We start from the raw sequence: 17,408 nt of genomic DNA on the forward strand, positions 1-17,408 counted from the left end.
GAACTTATTTTTTTTAAATATGCTTGAATTTAAAACTATTTGTGACTTTAGAAAATATTCTCAAATTTAAAAAATATTCACTGATTTAAAAATGTTCCCAAATTTAAATAAACCTTCTCTGATTTGAAAAATATTCTTGAATTTAAAAGGAAAATTAGAAGAAGAAGAAAAGAAAGCCACATAGATTAAACCAGAACAACCAAATAAAACTGCCTAAAGCTGTAAGTTGAAAAAGGAACAAAATCAAAGAAGACAACATAAAACAGCAAATAATAAATATAACATGAAAGAAAGAAGAAGCGAAATTATACACTAAAATAAGGAAAGGAAAACCGGAAAAAAATCACACAGGATGAAAAAGAAAACCAACACTCTTAGGTTCATTGCTGCATGAGTTGGGCCGGCCCATGCGCTTGTTGACGTGCTAGAATTGGCGACATCTTGTCACAAAAAGCACCAAGTAGGGAAGGGTCTAGCTCTGGCCCAAGTTCTTTATGCTCACCATATCATCGTCGCCTCGGACTACAAGACGGTCGTAGAGGGAATCAACTCAGGAAGTTCAGCTAGTTATGGGGCTGTCATCACAGAAATTAGAGATAGTTCTTTAGGTTTTACTTCTAGCTTTTTTAGACATGGATTTAGAACCTCGAATGGGGAGGCTCACAATCTCGCAAAACATGGTCTTTCGTTAGGGATTGGGCCCATGTGTGGTTAGGCCAATCCAGAGATCTTCTCTTCGTCCCTGTAAACACGGTGATGGATTAATAAAGTTTTGCGAGTTTGTCTTAAAAAAAGTAGGGATTTTCGTCCACCCCCTATTCCACGCCTTAGGCATCTGTTATAGTGCCTTTTGCGATTCGACCTATTTGCTGTTTTTCTCTTTCACTCAATTTTTTTCTTCAAAAAATATTTCCAGTCCTAAAACGATAACCACCATGACAGGTTGCTTTTCTGTGCTCCTAATTCCTTTTTCTCGTGTTTTTGTGGCAAATGTAATGCATGTGGTTTTCCTTTTTGGTGTTTTTGTTCTGTTTGGCCATTTTTATATGATTTTTTTCGTTTTTTATTTCCCTCTTTGTTTTCCTTTTTTCAAATTGCATGATTTTTTTTAATTCGATGAACTATTTTTACAAATTGAAGAACTTTTTCAAAATTGTGATTTCCCTAAAAAAAATTGATGAACTTTTTTTAAATTTGTAAACCTTTTTAAAAATTTGATATTTTTTTCCAAATTCGATGAACCTTTTTTCAGAATCAAAGAACTTTCTGTGAGATAGATGATTGTTTTCGAAATAGATGAACTTTTTGCATATTCGATGAACTTTTTACAAAATTATTGAATTTTCTTTCTTAAATTCGAGAGTTTTTTTAAAATCCGTGAAATTTTTTTAATTCATGAAACTTTTTGATATTTATCTTTTCTCTTTAAGAAATCTGTATTTTTCAAAAGTCAACGATGGACCATTCAACAGGTAAACTGCGTCTGGTTAAATGCAATCGAAGCGACCAGGGTGCGAATGAAAGAGACCGCTCAATCAAGCGCGTGACATCTTCTTTGGGCCGGCCCATGAGCGGTGGCACGTGAGCGCCAGGGAACTGTCGGGCGCTTAGGGCGCCGAACAGGAGTTCCCGTATTTTCGCGTAGGATGTGAGGCAAATCACCTGAAGCGTGCATATATGGAACCGTGACGAGCGCATCCTAGTATCTGAGATACTTTTTGTTTAGTACATAAAAATACTATGCTTTCTAAAAAAAAGATAATAATACTACAAAAATCATTTAAAATTGTGAAATGTGGTGTGTGTGTGTGTGTGGGCGCGAGCGCGTTTATAATTAAGTTCCTACATTTGGGAAATGTTCAGGTGTTCAATGTTCATGCATTTATTCATGTGTTAGAAAGAACTAAAAGAATAAAACGTGAGAAACAAAAAAAATAAAAACAAAGAGGAAAAAACAATAAAGGTAAAAAAATAATAAGAAAGAAGAGATAATGAAAAAGCCAAGAGAAAACCAGGATCACCTGTTGAAAGCCGGTGCAAGATGGTGCCTTGTCCGTAGTGAAGGAAAATCACCGAAACGCTCATCATAGCTCGCCGGCTCGCCCTGTGTGATTTCGTGTCCTATTATCCGCTATCGGCGCAGAATAGGATTTGCCCTTCAATTGCCATACCGCTACCACATCATTGACTTGTTCAGCCCCATTGACGATATGAAATAACGATGTGTATATGACGTGCCATTGTGAATGTCACAACTCCGTAAATGCCAATGTAATTGGCACCACATCCTCTCATAGGCATCAATAAGATATCAGAGATGCTAATATAACTGGCATGATTTCCCAAAGGCCTAAGATGCACATAAGTGTTTCGAGAGGCTAGCATGGTAATTATGTTCTAACAAATGGTCATTTAGGAAAATTAATACGACGAATTACATCTGATATACTATGTTCTAACAAAAGTCATTTAGGAAAGTTAACACAATGAATTACATTTCATAACAATGGTATCATCTTCATTCTCTCTCTCTCCCATGCGCACATCCACACGCACACGCTCATATATAAACACGCAATCCTGGGTACCCACACACACACTAAGACACTCATAACCCACATAGTAGTGCACACTTCAGCATGTGCACGCACACACGGACCCCAGCATGCCCTCACCCTTATGCTCGCACACGAGGACAACACACACAAAAAATGACTGACAAAACACAAAAGGAAGAGCCTAACTGGTTTGGTGCCAATAATTGACATGCCAATTATTGGCAAGTTAAAAACTTGGCTATCAATTGGTTGGCTACCAATTGGTTCTTGCCCACCTTTCTAAAAGATTTTTGGCGATTTTTGATTTTGCCAAATGTTGGCTTGCCAAATATTGGCAATACCAAACTTTGATATGAACCAATTAGCCTCGAATACATAGACTAAATACAAGGAAAATGTCATGAAAGAAATATGGCAATTTACAAATGGCAAAATCGTATATATTAACACAACATACAAATAACCCGTTCTAAAGCCCAAGAAAAAATGTACGAATATTGGGAAAAATCTAAGATGTATACATGAGCACCTTGGTGTTCTGATGCTGCCGTATTCGAGTGGGAATTTTTTCTTATACAAGGGAGAGCACATTCAATCTCCCACCTCATGCTGACATCATCTCCCATTAATTTCTAGATTCATATTTTCAAAATGGTTTATCCACCGACGAGTTTATCTTGATGAGGGTGTTTCGGTGAATTTCTTTTGTCGCCCGTGGCTAAATAGTGAACATTCAAGTGTTAACAATAGGGAAAAAGTTGCATCAACCCACACAAGTACAATGAAGCAAGTATTGTGGTGGTATATATTGTCGTTCAACAATCTGACAATTAAATTAATTTAATCTAAGAACCAAGTGACAATAAACTAGCAATTATTGACACAAAGTTTGCTGAACATGTCAACGTGAGATCTAGTCTTGAAGATCTCGCATCAGAAAGCCAATGGTGAAAGCAAATGATCAGTCGAGAGAATGCTTTGATAGATAAAACTTTTTAAAATTTCAAAAACAGATGAATCTTTACTGATGGCATGCCTACATGCATGTCTTTGCACGCATCCTATATACTTAAGAAGTTTATCCCCATTATTTTATTTATCTTAACATACAGCCTATCCATTTCATCATATATGTCATACACATGTAACCTTCCATTTAAATGCACATGCAAATCATCCACATCATCAAGCGCATGCCATCAAACTGTGTTTGACATGGGAGGAAAGAGAGAGTACTTTAGAATGCATGTAGCGCTGCACACCGACTGTCTTGCCTGCAAAAAGCTGCACACTGATGGGGACCACTTCTGTATTTGTATGTCTTGTCAGTGCTTGTCAATTGTATTCAGTGGGTATAAGAGCGGTAATCAATTTACATGTTTAATACTGTGTTAGACTGCATTAATCTTGATGAAATGCATGGACTGTGGATTTCCCACCATTACCTATTTTACTTTTTTCCACAAAATGCTCTAAGTGCAATTTGCAGAGACCAATGTTGCTGGCTAGCGCTCCTGGAAAGTACGTGCATGTCTTGGTACGAACATCGTAAACTTGTAGCCATGACAACCATGGCGTGGTATCATCATCATGTTGTAGCAGCAACCCTTCACCATCATTCATCACCCTCAACGGTGTATGATAACACCCGTATAGACCCCCACTCATTGGGATCTTGAATGCCTTGGTCCAGCTACTCTTATAAGAATCGTCCAGGATCCATATGTTGGTGCATAAATCGTCGTGAAATTCCCGCATGTCATGATGATCTCGTTGAAGGAAGCAAAGGGCACCGTTAGGCTGGTTGTAATGCGGAGTATCATATACTAGTATCATGCATATGATATTAGTCTATGATATTACATCCTTAATGCATAGTATCATATGTTGGTATCATAGATAACTACATTTATTGCCATGCATGACATAAAGTAGCACATCATTTAATATGATACGGTATCATGATATGATACTCAAGCCTCTCTTTCTTCATTTAATTCTATGCCACTTCATCAAAATTGCTTAGTTGGCATGCATGATACTACCTATGATACTCCCATTACGGGCAGCCTTAAGCTCTGTTATGTGGGCTGATACCGTCCTGCTCTCCCACAATTCCCGAATCCGTATGCCAGGTTTCTCTCCTCGGAAGTTTCCGGTGTCGACGAGGAACGGGTCGGTGTGGCGGGACCTGTGCGCGGCGTGGAAGGCCGGGTCTGAAGTAATTAGGGCTCGCCAGCTCTTCGACACGCACCGGAACCGGCAGACGGACCTCACGGGCGTCCTAGAGAGGATGTCGAAGACGACGTCGTTAGGTAGCATCGCCGCCGCGGCCTCTGTCATACCGTTGCGGGCGCCTGCTGCCTCCGCCGCCGGACGTGGAGATTAAGATCGCCCGACGGCCAATCGGACAGGAAATTGATTTTATGCTTCTTTTCCTCGCAATTGGAACACGCACAATTGATCTACAGATATACTTGGAGTATTAAGGAAAGGAAGAGATTGGATCGCCACAAGATTCCGATCAATGATAACGGCGTTTTGCATTGATCCCGAGTTAGTCGTCGGGCGCTTGGTCTCTTTTTTCCGGACGAGCGTTTTTCTTCGTTTCATCTGGAGCGTAAGGGCAATTTAAGAAAATGCCACACCTTTTCTGAGACTTTGATCCTATAGCACATCTTTCTTTTAATTGGATTAAATAGCACATCTTTGATTGATAGCTGGACAAACTAGAACAAATTAGTTTTTCCTCTCTTTTTCCACGTCCAGGCCCATATATCATATTGGTTAGGACGAATCTGCCCTCGGATCGTTTAGTGGCCATATGAAACCAAGGAGACAAAGAGACAAAGCAGTGCTCCACCGCCTCGACGTGTGTCCTTCTGACGCTGCCGCTTCGCCGTGCGTCCTCCCCGGCGAGCCGCTGCCTGGCAGTGCCTCCTTCCCCGCACCAGCACCTCGCCGTTCCTCCTGCTGTAGCTGCTCGTTGCTAGCTTTGTTAGCATATGGCTCAAATACTAATGACACACACTAACAACTGTCTTACGTGTTGATGGCTGTAGCAACTATTACAAGAAGATATGGATGCTTCTTTATATGGCTGTATCAAAATTCAGATTGGATGGACGTAACATGTGTTGACGTATAGTTTTGTTGATATGGATACAATCAAATTTTCGACAGCATTTTCACCGTGAACAATAGGTTATACTCGTACACTTGAAGCTTGCCCACTAGCGCTCCTCCATGATAATGTCCATGGTCTAGTGTTTCCGAGTACATATGTCAGATCTATCGGGCGAGGCAGCAGAATGTACATGTTCATATGTCCGGTAGGACAAGAAGCAGGACGAGGGGACGACGGGATGAATCATGGGGAGGCGGCGGCGCGGCGGGAAGTAAGCACGGCAAGGCCCTGGACCAGAAATCATGTGGCTCAGGGCAGGAGGAACGGCAAGGCGCTGGCGTTGTGTTTTGCTCTCTGTTTTGTTCTGTGTCGTTTCATATGACTAGGCAACGATCTGAGGGCAATGTAGTCCTAACAAATATAAGATATGGCCTGGACGTGAAAGAAGTAGTAATATTTTGTCTAGCTATCAATCAAAGGTGTGCTATTTAATCTAATAAAAAGAAAGGTATGCTATAAGATCAAAGTTTTAGGAAAGGTGTGGCATTTTCTCAAATAGGCTACTCAATTAACTCAGAAAAAAACTCATCTAATTTCTGGCGGTGAAAACAATTTTTTTCTCCTCACGCACAACGAGTAATCTCCGGGCGATTGCTAGGCGAAAGCCGGCTGATCTTAGGGAAAGATCAGCCGTCTGACCAGGCGAGCATGGCCATTCAGTCAGAAGCTCGCAGCTACATGGCGCATCTTCCTCCTCTCGCATACTTCTCCTCGTTCTGTATCCATTAGGGCGATGTAGGGATCTTCTCCTTCCATCCATGGCTGGCAGTGCTCGCAGCAGCCCCCGCCCGCCTCGACAATGCATCGTCGCCGGCTCTCGATCGCAACAGCCCCGCCATTGTAGCTTGGGATGCTTCATCGCAACACCCCCGCCATTGTAGCTTGGGATGCTTCATCGCAACACCCCCGTAGTCTGATGATGCTACATCACAGCACATGTGGCTAAGGTTTTGGATTTCGAATGGACAAATTTTCTCATGGGGGCGAGAGCCCCCACCCGCCTCGAGAATGCATCGTCGCCGGCTCTCGATCGCAACAGCCCTGCCATTGTAGCTTGGGATGCTTCATCGCACACCCCCGCGGCCTGATGATGCTACATCACAACACATGTGGCCAAGGGCTTGTTTCAAAAAAAAACATGTGGCCAAGGTTTTAGATTCCGAATGGACACATTTTCTCATGGAGGGCGAGTGCCCCCACCCGCCTCGACAATGCATCGTCGCCGGCTCTCGATCAGTGGCCGTGCCAGCCTCAAGAATCTGTGGGGTCAATGAATTTTTTTTTTTGATTTTTTTCTCCATGATGAACAATAATTTTAGGCTGTTTTCCAGAAAAAGTTATGGTGTCGGCTGACCCCACAACTTACACGTAGGTTCGCCGCTGCTCTCGATCACAACAGCCCCGCCATTGTAGCTTGGGGATGCTTCATCGCAACGCCCCCGCGGCCTGATGGTGCTACATCACAACACATGCAGCCAAGGTTGTAGATTCCGATTGGACAAATTTTCTCATGAGGGGCAAGATTCTCGGTTACCATAGTTATCGAGAAATACTGAACATTTTTTGAATGAAATTATAACTAAATTTTGAATTTAAATTCTTTCAAATAAGAGCTAGTAGCGCAGTGAAGCGTCTTCTGCGTGCTTTTATGCGACCCGGTCGAGAGTTTGAATCTTATGAGCATTCTTTTTTGAAGTAATGTATTTTCAAAAATGATACCAAAAAAAGTGGAAGAATGGAGATTAAACATGCAACCTCCTGAAGGGTGAGTCAGAAGGCTACCACTAGGCCAAAGCCAAGTGCAATAGTCATGCTGAGATACCACTATATTTACCTATACTTTGAGTATATTTTTATTTTAAATTGTGTTTTTACTCTTCATGCGTGTTTCTCTTGGGGCGGCGAGAAACGCCCGGTATCCGAATTTCTCGGACGGTACCCAAAATCATGCATGCGGCTCAATGATGCTTCATCGCTACGTTCACCCAACCATCTAACTACAGATTTATTTGCTTCACCCTTCATTTATTTTTAGAGTGAATATAATGCGGTACTATTCTCACATACTTTAATTTTGAGAGTATCTAGTTAATTTTAAGGGTCTGTTTAGAACATATTTAGATGTGACATAGTTATGTTACATCTACGGTCTGTTTAGGACACATCTAGATATGACATAATTATGTCACATCTAAACTGATGTTCAATCTGTTTGTGGTCAATTTTTTTTAATTTTTTTTATGCTGTATTATATATTTGTGAAAGCTTAGAGGTGACATCCTTAAAAAATATCTAGATATGAGTTAAACAAACTGTAATTTTAAACCGGAGCCTGATAAAAAGAAAAAAAAAGCGGCGAGGATTGACTCGATACTGCTAGCTGCTAATGGGTGATTCGAGAAGAGAAACACGTGGACTCCATGCACGGACATGTAACAGGCAGAAACGCATGCATGCAAGGTGCCGATGGATGATGGCAGAAGTGGACAAACGAACCCATGGTCTTATGTGGTGCGGTGGCCGCGAGAGAATCCGACGAGGCCGTGCATGGACGACGTGTAGCCCTGCTCTCCGCCATCTCCGGCCAGGCATCTATCTACCTACAAGTAGAGCCAAGCCATTCCTGCACACCTCCATACAGAAACACAATTCAGATCGACTAGCTCGCTGCTGGCTGTAGAGGACGATCGACGACGATCCAGAGGAGCAGCATAACCGAGGAGAGCGGAGCATGTGCGGCATACTAGCGGTGCTGGGGTGCGGCGACGAGTCGCAGGGGAAGAGGGTCCACGTGCTAGAGCTCTCGCGCAGGCTCAAGCACCGGGGCCCGGACTGGAGCGGCCTGCACCAGGTCGCCGACAACTACCTCTGCCACCAGCGCCTCGCCATCATCGACCCGGCCTCCGGCGACCAGCCGCTCTACAACGAGGACAAGTCCATCGCCGTTGCCGTCAACGGGGAGGTCTACAACCATGAGGAGCTTCGGGCACGGCTCTCCGGACACAGGTTCCGGACCGGCAGTGACTGCGAGGTCATCGCCCATCTGGTCAGTCACCCAACACACACCAGCCTTCTTCTTCTACTTGATATATAAATTCAATCGTATGAAACAATAAGTTTGGTCAATCCGTAGCTTCTAGCATACAAAAAAAAAGATGATCCAGATAATCTCTATACATCCTAATTTGAGGTTAATTTCATATAGTAATCAGCGAAATTAAAGTTAAGTGCTAGACCATTATATCCCTAATTTGTTGATTGAAATTTTAATAAAAGGAAGATCTTGGCGAATATACATAGGTGGACATGGTTCCACCTGCACCTGAATGACAATTAAAATTTTAAAATATATCAGAGAATTAAACAATTCTGAATTTTTTAAACAAATATGATCCGGTGTTCTATATATATCCACCGTGGACTTTCATGAAAAAATAACATCCATTGTGTACCGGGATAAAATGAAAAAAAAAACAGGTGCTCTAAAATGGTTTGAAAATGCTCGGCTCGTTAAGCTTAACGACAAGAAAACTATAATCGGCTCGGCCGTAAGTACTTGACATGCATCACCCCTTTTGCTCCAGTTACTCTGTGTTTTTTATGCAAGAAGAAAGTGACCACACATGAGGAGGTACACTAGTTCATGTCTCCTATGGGTTGAGTTGGGTCAATTAGATAGAGTTGATGGGTTGGTGTGCCATGAAATGTTGCCGCTTAACTTAAGAATATGTGTTGTGTTGTATTAACGAGCTGAGCTGCTCGTGAAATTCGTTAACTCCTCATTAAGCTCATTAAGTTTAACGAGCTGAAACTAGCGTGATTGGCCATGAGCTACGAGTTTAATGACCCGAGCTACTGAGCGTTCATTATGCTTGCGAGCTACGAGGTTTTGGTCCACCCCTGACCACGGGTGTGATTTCTCGGTGGGTAGGACACTCGACCAGGTTTGTTTAAAAAAAAAATCATTTTTTTGCTATTTTTCCTGATTTCTCTAATCATGTGAGTGCGTGCACACCAGAGCCAGAACTCCATTTTTAGATTCTTGCATGATTAAAAAGAAAGTAGAACTTTGGAAAGGTGGAGAAATGTACAGCTCTTAGTGGCATTCTTTTTGTTTAGCATGACCTGACTATTTTCTCCCTTTTGATATATAGTATGAGGAATACGGAGAAAGCTTCATTGACATGTTGGATGGTGTTTTCTCCTTCGTGTTACTTGACGCACGAGATAACAGCTTCATTGCTGCTCGTGATGCCATTGGTGTCACGCCTCTCTACATTGGCTGGGGAATTGATGGTATAGTATCAAAAGTGCTTCAGGAATCTTTTCATGAAACAAAACTATCATTTGCTCTGTGTTAATATACACCTTGTGAAGTAGTGGTTGTCATTATCAACAACATGCACACTGTGGAAAATTGTCAGGTTCAGTGTGGATATCTTCGGAGATGAAAGGACTAAACGATGATTGTGAGCACTTCGAGATCTTCCCGCCTGGTAATCTTTACTCCAGCAAAGAGAAGTCCTTCAAGAGATGGTATAACCCTCCTTGGTTCTCTGAGGTCATCCCCTCGGTTCCCTATGACCCACTGCGTCTCAGATCGGCATTTGAAAAGGTCACAAACTATACGCACCTCAACTAACCATTATGTGCTAGTATCTTTGAAAACAGATATGTAACCAAATTAAGGAGTCATCGCCATGATTCTTCTAACTGCATCTTCTGCATTCAGGCTGTTATCAAGAGGCTCATGACAGATGTTCCATTTGGCGTCCTCCTCTCCGGTGGTCTCGACTCATCACTGGTGGCTGCTGTCGCAGCCCGTCATTTCGCTGGGACGAAGGCTGCAAAGCGCTGGGGAACTAGGCTCCACTCCTTCTGTGTGGGGCTTGAGGTCTGAAACTGAAAGGGAACATGTGCATGTTTATTGAAGTTTCAAAGAAATAGGACTTGCATCCATGTTATCTTAATTTATATTGTAGGGATCACCAGATCTCAAGGCTGCAAAGGAGGTCGCGGATCACCTGGGTACCGTGCACCACGAGTTCAACTTCACAGTTCAGGTACGATATTACTACTGACAGCCTGTTTGGTAAACACTTGGGCAAGGAAATGGGAGTTTGCACAAGGATGTTTATGAAGGGATTAGGTATGAGAAATAGATTTTTACTCCCATTCCCTTGTTTCCCTTGTTTGGCATATGATGGGAATTGGCGTGAGATAGAACTCTGCTCACGAATTAACAGGGTACCCCTGAAAAGAAATTGATGGAAATTGGCTTCCTTAACTCCCAGTCTCCTTCCCACTTAAACTCCCATTCCCTCTAATCAAACAGTGGATTTTTAATCTCCTTACCCCTCAACTTTCATTCCCCATCTCTAATTCCCCTGAACCAAACACGCTCTAAGAGGCATAACGATCGTAGCTTATTTGTTGATCACAATACGCAACCAGTAATGTTAATTGCATAAATTGCTATAGGATGGCATCGATGCAATTGAAGATGTGATATACCACATTGAAACATATGATGTGACGACGATCAGGGCAAGCACACTGATGTTCCAGATGTCACGCAAGATCAAGGCGCTTGGAGTCAAGATGGTCATCTCTGGTGAGGGTGCCGATGAGATCTTCGGAGGGTACTTGTATTTCCACAAGGCCCCTAACAAGGAGGAGTTCCACCAGGAAACATGTCGGAAGGTATTTAAAATACAAACATTTCAGAGGAACAGAAAGAATAGGACTTATCCATAATAGCACTGTGCTCTGACATAAATTGTTCTGCAGATAAAAGCTCTCCATCAGTACGATTGCTTGAGAGCCAACAAAGCAACATCTGCATGGGGCCTTGAGGTTCGTGTGCCATTCTTGGACAAGGAGTTCATCAATGAGGCTATGAGCATAGATCCCGAATGGAAGATGGTAAGCACAAAATATATATTTCACGGGGAAAGCCCAAAACATTTCAAAAGAATACACGTCGAAAAAACATTTCAAACGAATGGGAAGTTGAAAAGAATGGACTGCATTGTTTTCTAACTTTTAATCACACAGATCCGGCCTGATCTTGGAAGAATTGAGAAATGGATACTGAGGAAAGCGTTCGATGATGAGGAGCGACCCTTCCTGCCGAAGGTAACATTTTTATACACTTCAGTCAGATCCAGCTGGAGTAGTGGAGTTATTAACAGGTTCTTTTTTTTATACATGTAGCATATTCTGTACAGGCAGAAGGAGCAGTTTAGTGATGGTGTTGGGTATAGCTGGATTGATGGCCTGAAGGATCATGCAGCCTCAAATGTAAATGAACAATTTTTTTTTATTTTAAAGAATTCTTTATGATGTTTGTTTTGACAAAACTAATACATTCCCTGATAGAAAGATGTGACCACAATATCTGACCTATATGAAATGAAATCACTGAATGCAGGTGAGTGATAAGATGATGTCCAATGCAAAGTTCATCTACCCACACAACACCCCAACAACTAAAGAGGCCTACTATTACAGGATGATCTTCGAGAGGTACTTCCCCCAGGTGAGAGTGACTAAATAGAACAGGTTGAAGAACAACATGAATAGTTCAATACCATTGTAGTAATGTTAATGGAAGCAATGTTGGTTGCTTGATCTTGTTTCAGAGCTCGGCGATCCTCACGGTGCCAGGCGGGCCAAGCGTGGCGTGCAGCACAGCCAAGGCTATAGAGTGGGATGCCCAGTGGTCTGGGAACCTGGACCCCTCTGGGAGAGCAGCGCTTGGAGTCCATCTCTCAGCCTACGAGCAGGACACGGTCGCTGTGGGAGGTAGCAACAAGCCTGGGGTGATGAACACCGTGGTACCTGGTGTTGCCATTGAGACTTGATGAATGGTACATGTATCATATCGTGTCCTACTAAAGGCAAATAAGAACGGTTGTGTGCATCTCTTCATGTAGAGGCCGGGCATACTCCTTTTCAAAAAGAGAGAGAATAAGATGCATATGTTCTTGTCAGCGTTGTAATAAGACGGGCCTATGTTTTGCTATTTAATTAAAGGGTTAATTATCCTTTTGCCTTTAGTGGTGTCTGTGTGCTCAGTTTTGTCCTTAGATACGAATTGTGCTCAGTTTTGCCTTTAGTGCGTGTGCATCTGACTCATTCTGTGAAATCTGTCGTCTCCGTCAGGTCAACCTTTTGACCTGGCCCTTAGAGATGGGATCAGGCGGCAAAGACAGCCAATTCTATTTAGACCGTTTTAGACCGTTGCACGCGTGGCTTATGGGTCCCAGTAAAGAGCCGTTGAGTAGAGAGTCATTGCGGGTGTGCTATATAAACGGGCGACACACCACGACAGAGAGCACGGCGGTAACTACGGAGAAAGAGAGCACGACGATGGGAAGCTAGCCGTGGAGAGTGCGGCGGCATTGAGATCCCCTTCGGCTCTGAGCTTCATGTCTTCCTCATACTCCCGCGCCACCTCGCGGATGCAGAGTCGGGCGCGTGTGGACATGCCTGTCTTCGTCTGTTCGCGGTGCTAGGCGGGCGTTGTTCGGAGGGTTTCTCACACATCGAGGAATCAGAATCGTCCGTTCTACATGTGCAGCAAGAATGGGGTAAGAATTGGGGCAATTGCATCATTTTCGTGGTCGGAATCTTTGAGCAATGGATTGATATGTTTGGTGTTCATGCATGTGACATGCTTCTTTCTTTGAGTCGATGCTCTGCCCAAGATTCTGATGAATGAATTGCAAGAAGAGCATGAAGAATGGTTGTGCATGCTGTCACGAACGGCAATGGCCGCAGCACGAGCTCCGGAAAAAGTGATGGAGGGCGAAGCACACACTGACAGAGAGCTAACTGTTGAGCTTAGGATGTTGAAGAAGAAGGTTAGGAAGCTTGAAGATCAAACATTATCAATACCCATTTGCAATTATTTTTGGGCATTTGTAAGTATGATAATTACACTGATTGTAATGTTGAAAATGTATGAAAAGACATAAATTATGAAGGAATTTGTAAGCTTGAAATTGTATGAGAAATTCACCTAGTTTAAATGTTGATCAAAGTTGCTTAAATATTGAAAAAAAAGAAATGACCAACATTTAAATATGTTGAGAAAAAAGAGAAGAAATAAGGAATTCAGAAACTTTTTATCAATGAAATGCAGCTTTCTGCTCTGTCTTTCTGTCAAAAAGAAAGTTTCTCTGTGGGCTAAATTCAGAGCGTAGAGTCAAGTGCAGGCTAGACTAATTTTTCTATTTTCTGTTCTGATTTAATTTAGGCAGTAAATTATAATGCTGAAACTTTTTGAGAAAGCTAATTGAATTATTCCAGAGGTAAACAACTAAGGTTAGAATTTTTTTGAGCTGTTAAATATTTAATAGCAATTTAATTATTCTAATTCAAATACACCGTGATTTAAATCAAAGACTAAAATGTCATAGAAAATGTGCCTCAGCTCTAGTAGAGGTTTACACCTGGTGCCAAAAGAAATGAATATTTTTTAAGGGCATTACATGCAGAGAAAAATAATTTGTTTAAAAAATGAAGGGTGGAAAATGCACAAAAAATTGGTGCGACTAGGGACTCAAACACAAGACCGCGTGGTTTTGTGGCGTTTAGGGCTGCGCTGGTAACCGCCAGGACAGACGGAAAGACTTTGACATAGGTAGGGAAGGAAGGTATACATAGTGAGACCGTGAATGTTTGCACACGCGTGAGAATGATTTTCCTTTGTTTTGCACTGAAATTTTGGAAGGTTAAAAACGTATGTTTGCACTGCCACATGATTTTGGTTAGAGTGGCACTTGGTTTAGGGTTAGAGTGGCATTTGGTTTAGGATTTAAAGGGAATAAATTTGCATGTTAGTTCATGACTTGGTTTTTTTTGAATGAAAGAGAGGGCTTCTCACCCCCTCCGATTTTCATTAATGAAACCACAAGTTCTCGAACTCTATAACTTGGTTTAGGGAAGAAATGATATGTTTGGGCACCGATATTTTTTAACACACATAATAAATCCTAATAACTTAGATAAGATGCAAAAATGTACCTTTACATTAGGCAATAATAATAAGTTCACGGACACATGACGAAACATAACACGGCACGATACGACATAGAAAAGCAACAAAATAAAAACGAAACATGACGAGCTTGACTCCGGACTTGGAACATTTTCATCTTGACCTCCTTCTTCCACCTTGGCCGTGTGCCCCTTCAACACCGTCTTCAACTTCACACCTCCTCCTCCTCGTCGTAGGGAAGGGAGTGCATCTATCCTGAAGTGGGGAAGATGCTCTCGTAGTTTGCGTAGATGTTGTACATGGTGAAGAAGATGGGCTCGCAGCCGCACCAAAAGACTTAGCTGAGGAGCTTACGCGCGTCAAACGGGTTGGTGAAGGTGACCGTGAGCATTAGGAGGATGCCACCGCGGTCACGAATCTCGTTGATGGTGAACATCCTAGGCGAGCCCCGTGGGAGGTGGGCATAGCCGGCTCCGAGGAAGGCGCGGGTGAGTTCAACGGAACCCCTCCACCTTGAAATCGCCCACACACGAAGCTCCCTCTCCACGAGCACGCACGGTGGGTAGCGCAGCTCCGACATGACAGGCGGACGGTTGAAGGTCGGCCCGTTGAACTGCATCTTCACTTGGTCGCTTGGAGAGGGCTCGTTTGCTTGGGTGTTTGAAATTGGAGAGAATGGATCTGATCTGACTTGTGGGTGGGAGAGGAAGAGAGGCACCCCATTTATAGGCCTGTGGGTGGGAGAGGAAGAGAGAAAGGATGAGAACGGTGCGTGTGTGTATCCGTTACGTTTTGCACCCTTTAATTTTTGCACGAAAACGATGCATGGGGCGCGTGCGTGCATCTGAATCACTACATAGCGAAGCTCTTTGACCAGGCCCATGCATCTGACTCGCAGCCGTAATCTGAACCACTGCCGTAATGTCCTAACTCTGAATCAATATGTGCATAGCCACCTAGCTCGCCTCGCTAGCCTAGCTTGCCTCGTTCGCCTCGCTAGCCTAGCGCGCCTCGCTCGCATGCATGCACGTCCGCCTCCCGCGCATGCAAACCCACATCGCCGCCCTTCCCATGCATGCAGGCCTGGAAAGGCTGAGACGGGCAATTTACTGCGGTCTTAGACCCAGACAATGAGACAGCCCAACAGTCCATCCAGCGCGCCCGGTATTTGTTTAAGAAAAACAATCTCCCAGCCAATCAGATTGCATCTCGCGGATCGCCCCCTCCTCCCCGCAGATTCCTTCTAGAAGGGTTAGATCGACGACCCTTGATTGCCGCTAGGGTTAGATGAATGGTCCTTGTTCAGCGCTAGGGTTAGCGGGGTTTGGGAGGGGTTTGGAGCAGTTAAATCTATGTTTGACCAGATTTTAAATGAGCATAATAAATTAAATAAAAATCAGAAAAATGAAAAACATGCGCACATAGTCTTCTTATGTCATATACTAACGATTTAACTTGATAAACAAGGTTTACATTGAACATATAAACCCTGAAGAACTCGTAGTCACAACCATTGCCTCCACGTCGCCTTTAAATCACTGCCACCGCCTGTAGATTCCGTGACCCGCCAAGGGCATTTTAGTAATTTCACATCTATATCTATAAAACTCAGTCGCTCAGTTGACAAACCCTAGCCATCGCCCGCTCCCGCACTCTCCTCCCCCTCCTGCCTCTTCTCTTCCCCGCCTACTCTTCCTGTCGTCGCCGCCGCCTTCGCTCCTGCTGTCGCCGCATCGCCGCCCCAAACCCCTGCTGCATCGGAGAGAAATCCATGGCGGTGGACAACCCCGGCGGCGGCGGGGCCTCCTCCTCCTCGCCCAGGTCCACCACGGACCACCCGCGTTAGCAAGAGGAGAGGAGCAGCAGCCGCAGCGCGTCCTTAGTCGGGCCTCGACAAGAGAAGGGGAGCAGCAGCCGCGCACCTCGTCGCCACCTCTCCTCACCTTCTCCCAGGTTCCTGATCTGGAGTAGGAGGGACGCACGCCGGCGAGGCCAGGCTATCCTTGACACACATGTAATCCCCCTCTCCCCTTTGTTCCCTCTCTCTCTTCCCCGACCTCTCTTTCTTGTTACACACAGACTCATTGGAGCATCACACCTGGTTTTAGATCTTTCTTAACTTCTCCTATTTGCTATTGTTGTGTCTGATGAAGCTATGTACCTAGGGTAGGGTCATGGATCTGTCCTAACTGCCCTACCCAAGGATATCTCTAGAAGAAATCACCTTTCAATCGACTTGGAGGTGTTCCACTCGACAAACTCGAAGACACTCGACCAAGAAGCAATCGCTCGACCAAGATCCAACCACTCGACGGCCAGGAGACCTAAAGTCACTCCGCACGCTAACGGTCGGTCATTAAGTAGCTTTTATGGTCATCATAGCACTTTATTACTAGCGTTACCAGTAACGCCCTGCCTTAATGTACATTGAACCCTTTGTAACATGGGCTGGCCGGGGTCCTGGCGCACTCTATATAAGCCACCCCCTCCTCCGAGACAAGGGTTCGCACCTCTGTAATTCATACTTGCATAATCTAGTCGACCGCCTCCGGGCTCCGAGACGTAGGGCTATTACTTCCTCCGAGAAGGGCCTGAACTCGTAAACCTTGCGTGCTTACAACTTCTCCATAGCTAAGATCTTGCCTCTCCATACTTA

At 43.8% G+C, this 17,408-nt stretch overlaps 1 protein-coding gene across 1 annotated transcript; it reads left to right on the forward strand.

Annotated features, from left to right (window-relative positions):
• The first annotated feature begins 8,245 nt into the window (after positions 1–8,245).
• On the forward strand, positions 8,246–12,806 carry LOC125542672 (asparagine synthetase [glutamine-hydrolyzing]-like). The gene is made up of 11 exons (XM_048705805.2): positions 8,246–8,791; positions 9,900–10,041; positions 10,170–10,360; positions 10,478–10,639; positions 10,728–10,808; positions 11,227–11,448; positions 11,536–11,670; positions 11,803–11,883; positions 11,962–12,048; positions 12,179–12,286; positions 12,390–12,806. Exons 1-11 carry the CDS (start codon positions 8,477–8,479, stop codon positions 12,609–12,611), a joined length of 1,746 nt encoding a protein of 581 aa, XP_048561762.1. The 5' UTR covers positions 8,246–8,476; the 3' UTR covers positions 12,612–12,806.
• Positions 12,807–17,408: the final 4,602 nt, after the last annotated feature.

The sequence above is a fragment of the Triticum urartu genome, chromosome 3A, assembly GCF_056163025.1.
Source record: "Triticum urartu cultivar PI428250 chromosome 3A, HENAU_Tu73, whole genome shotgun sequence".
Classification (NCBI taxonomy): domain Eukaryota; kingdom Viridiplantae; phylum Streptophyta; class Magnoliopsida; order Poales; family Poaceae; genus Triticum; species Triticum urartu.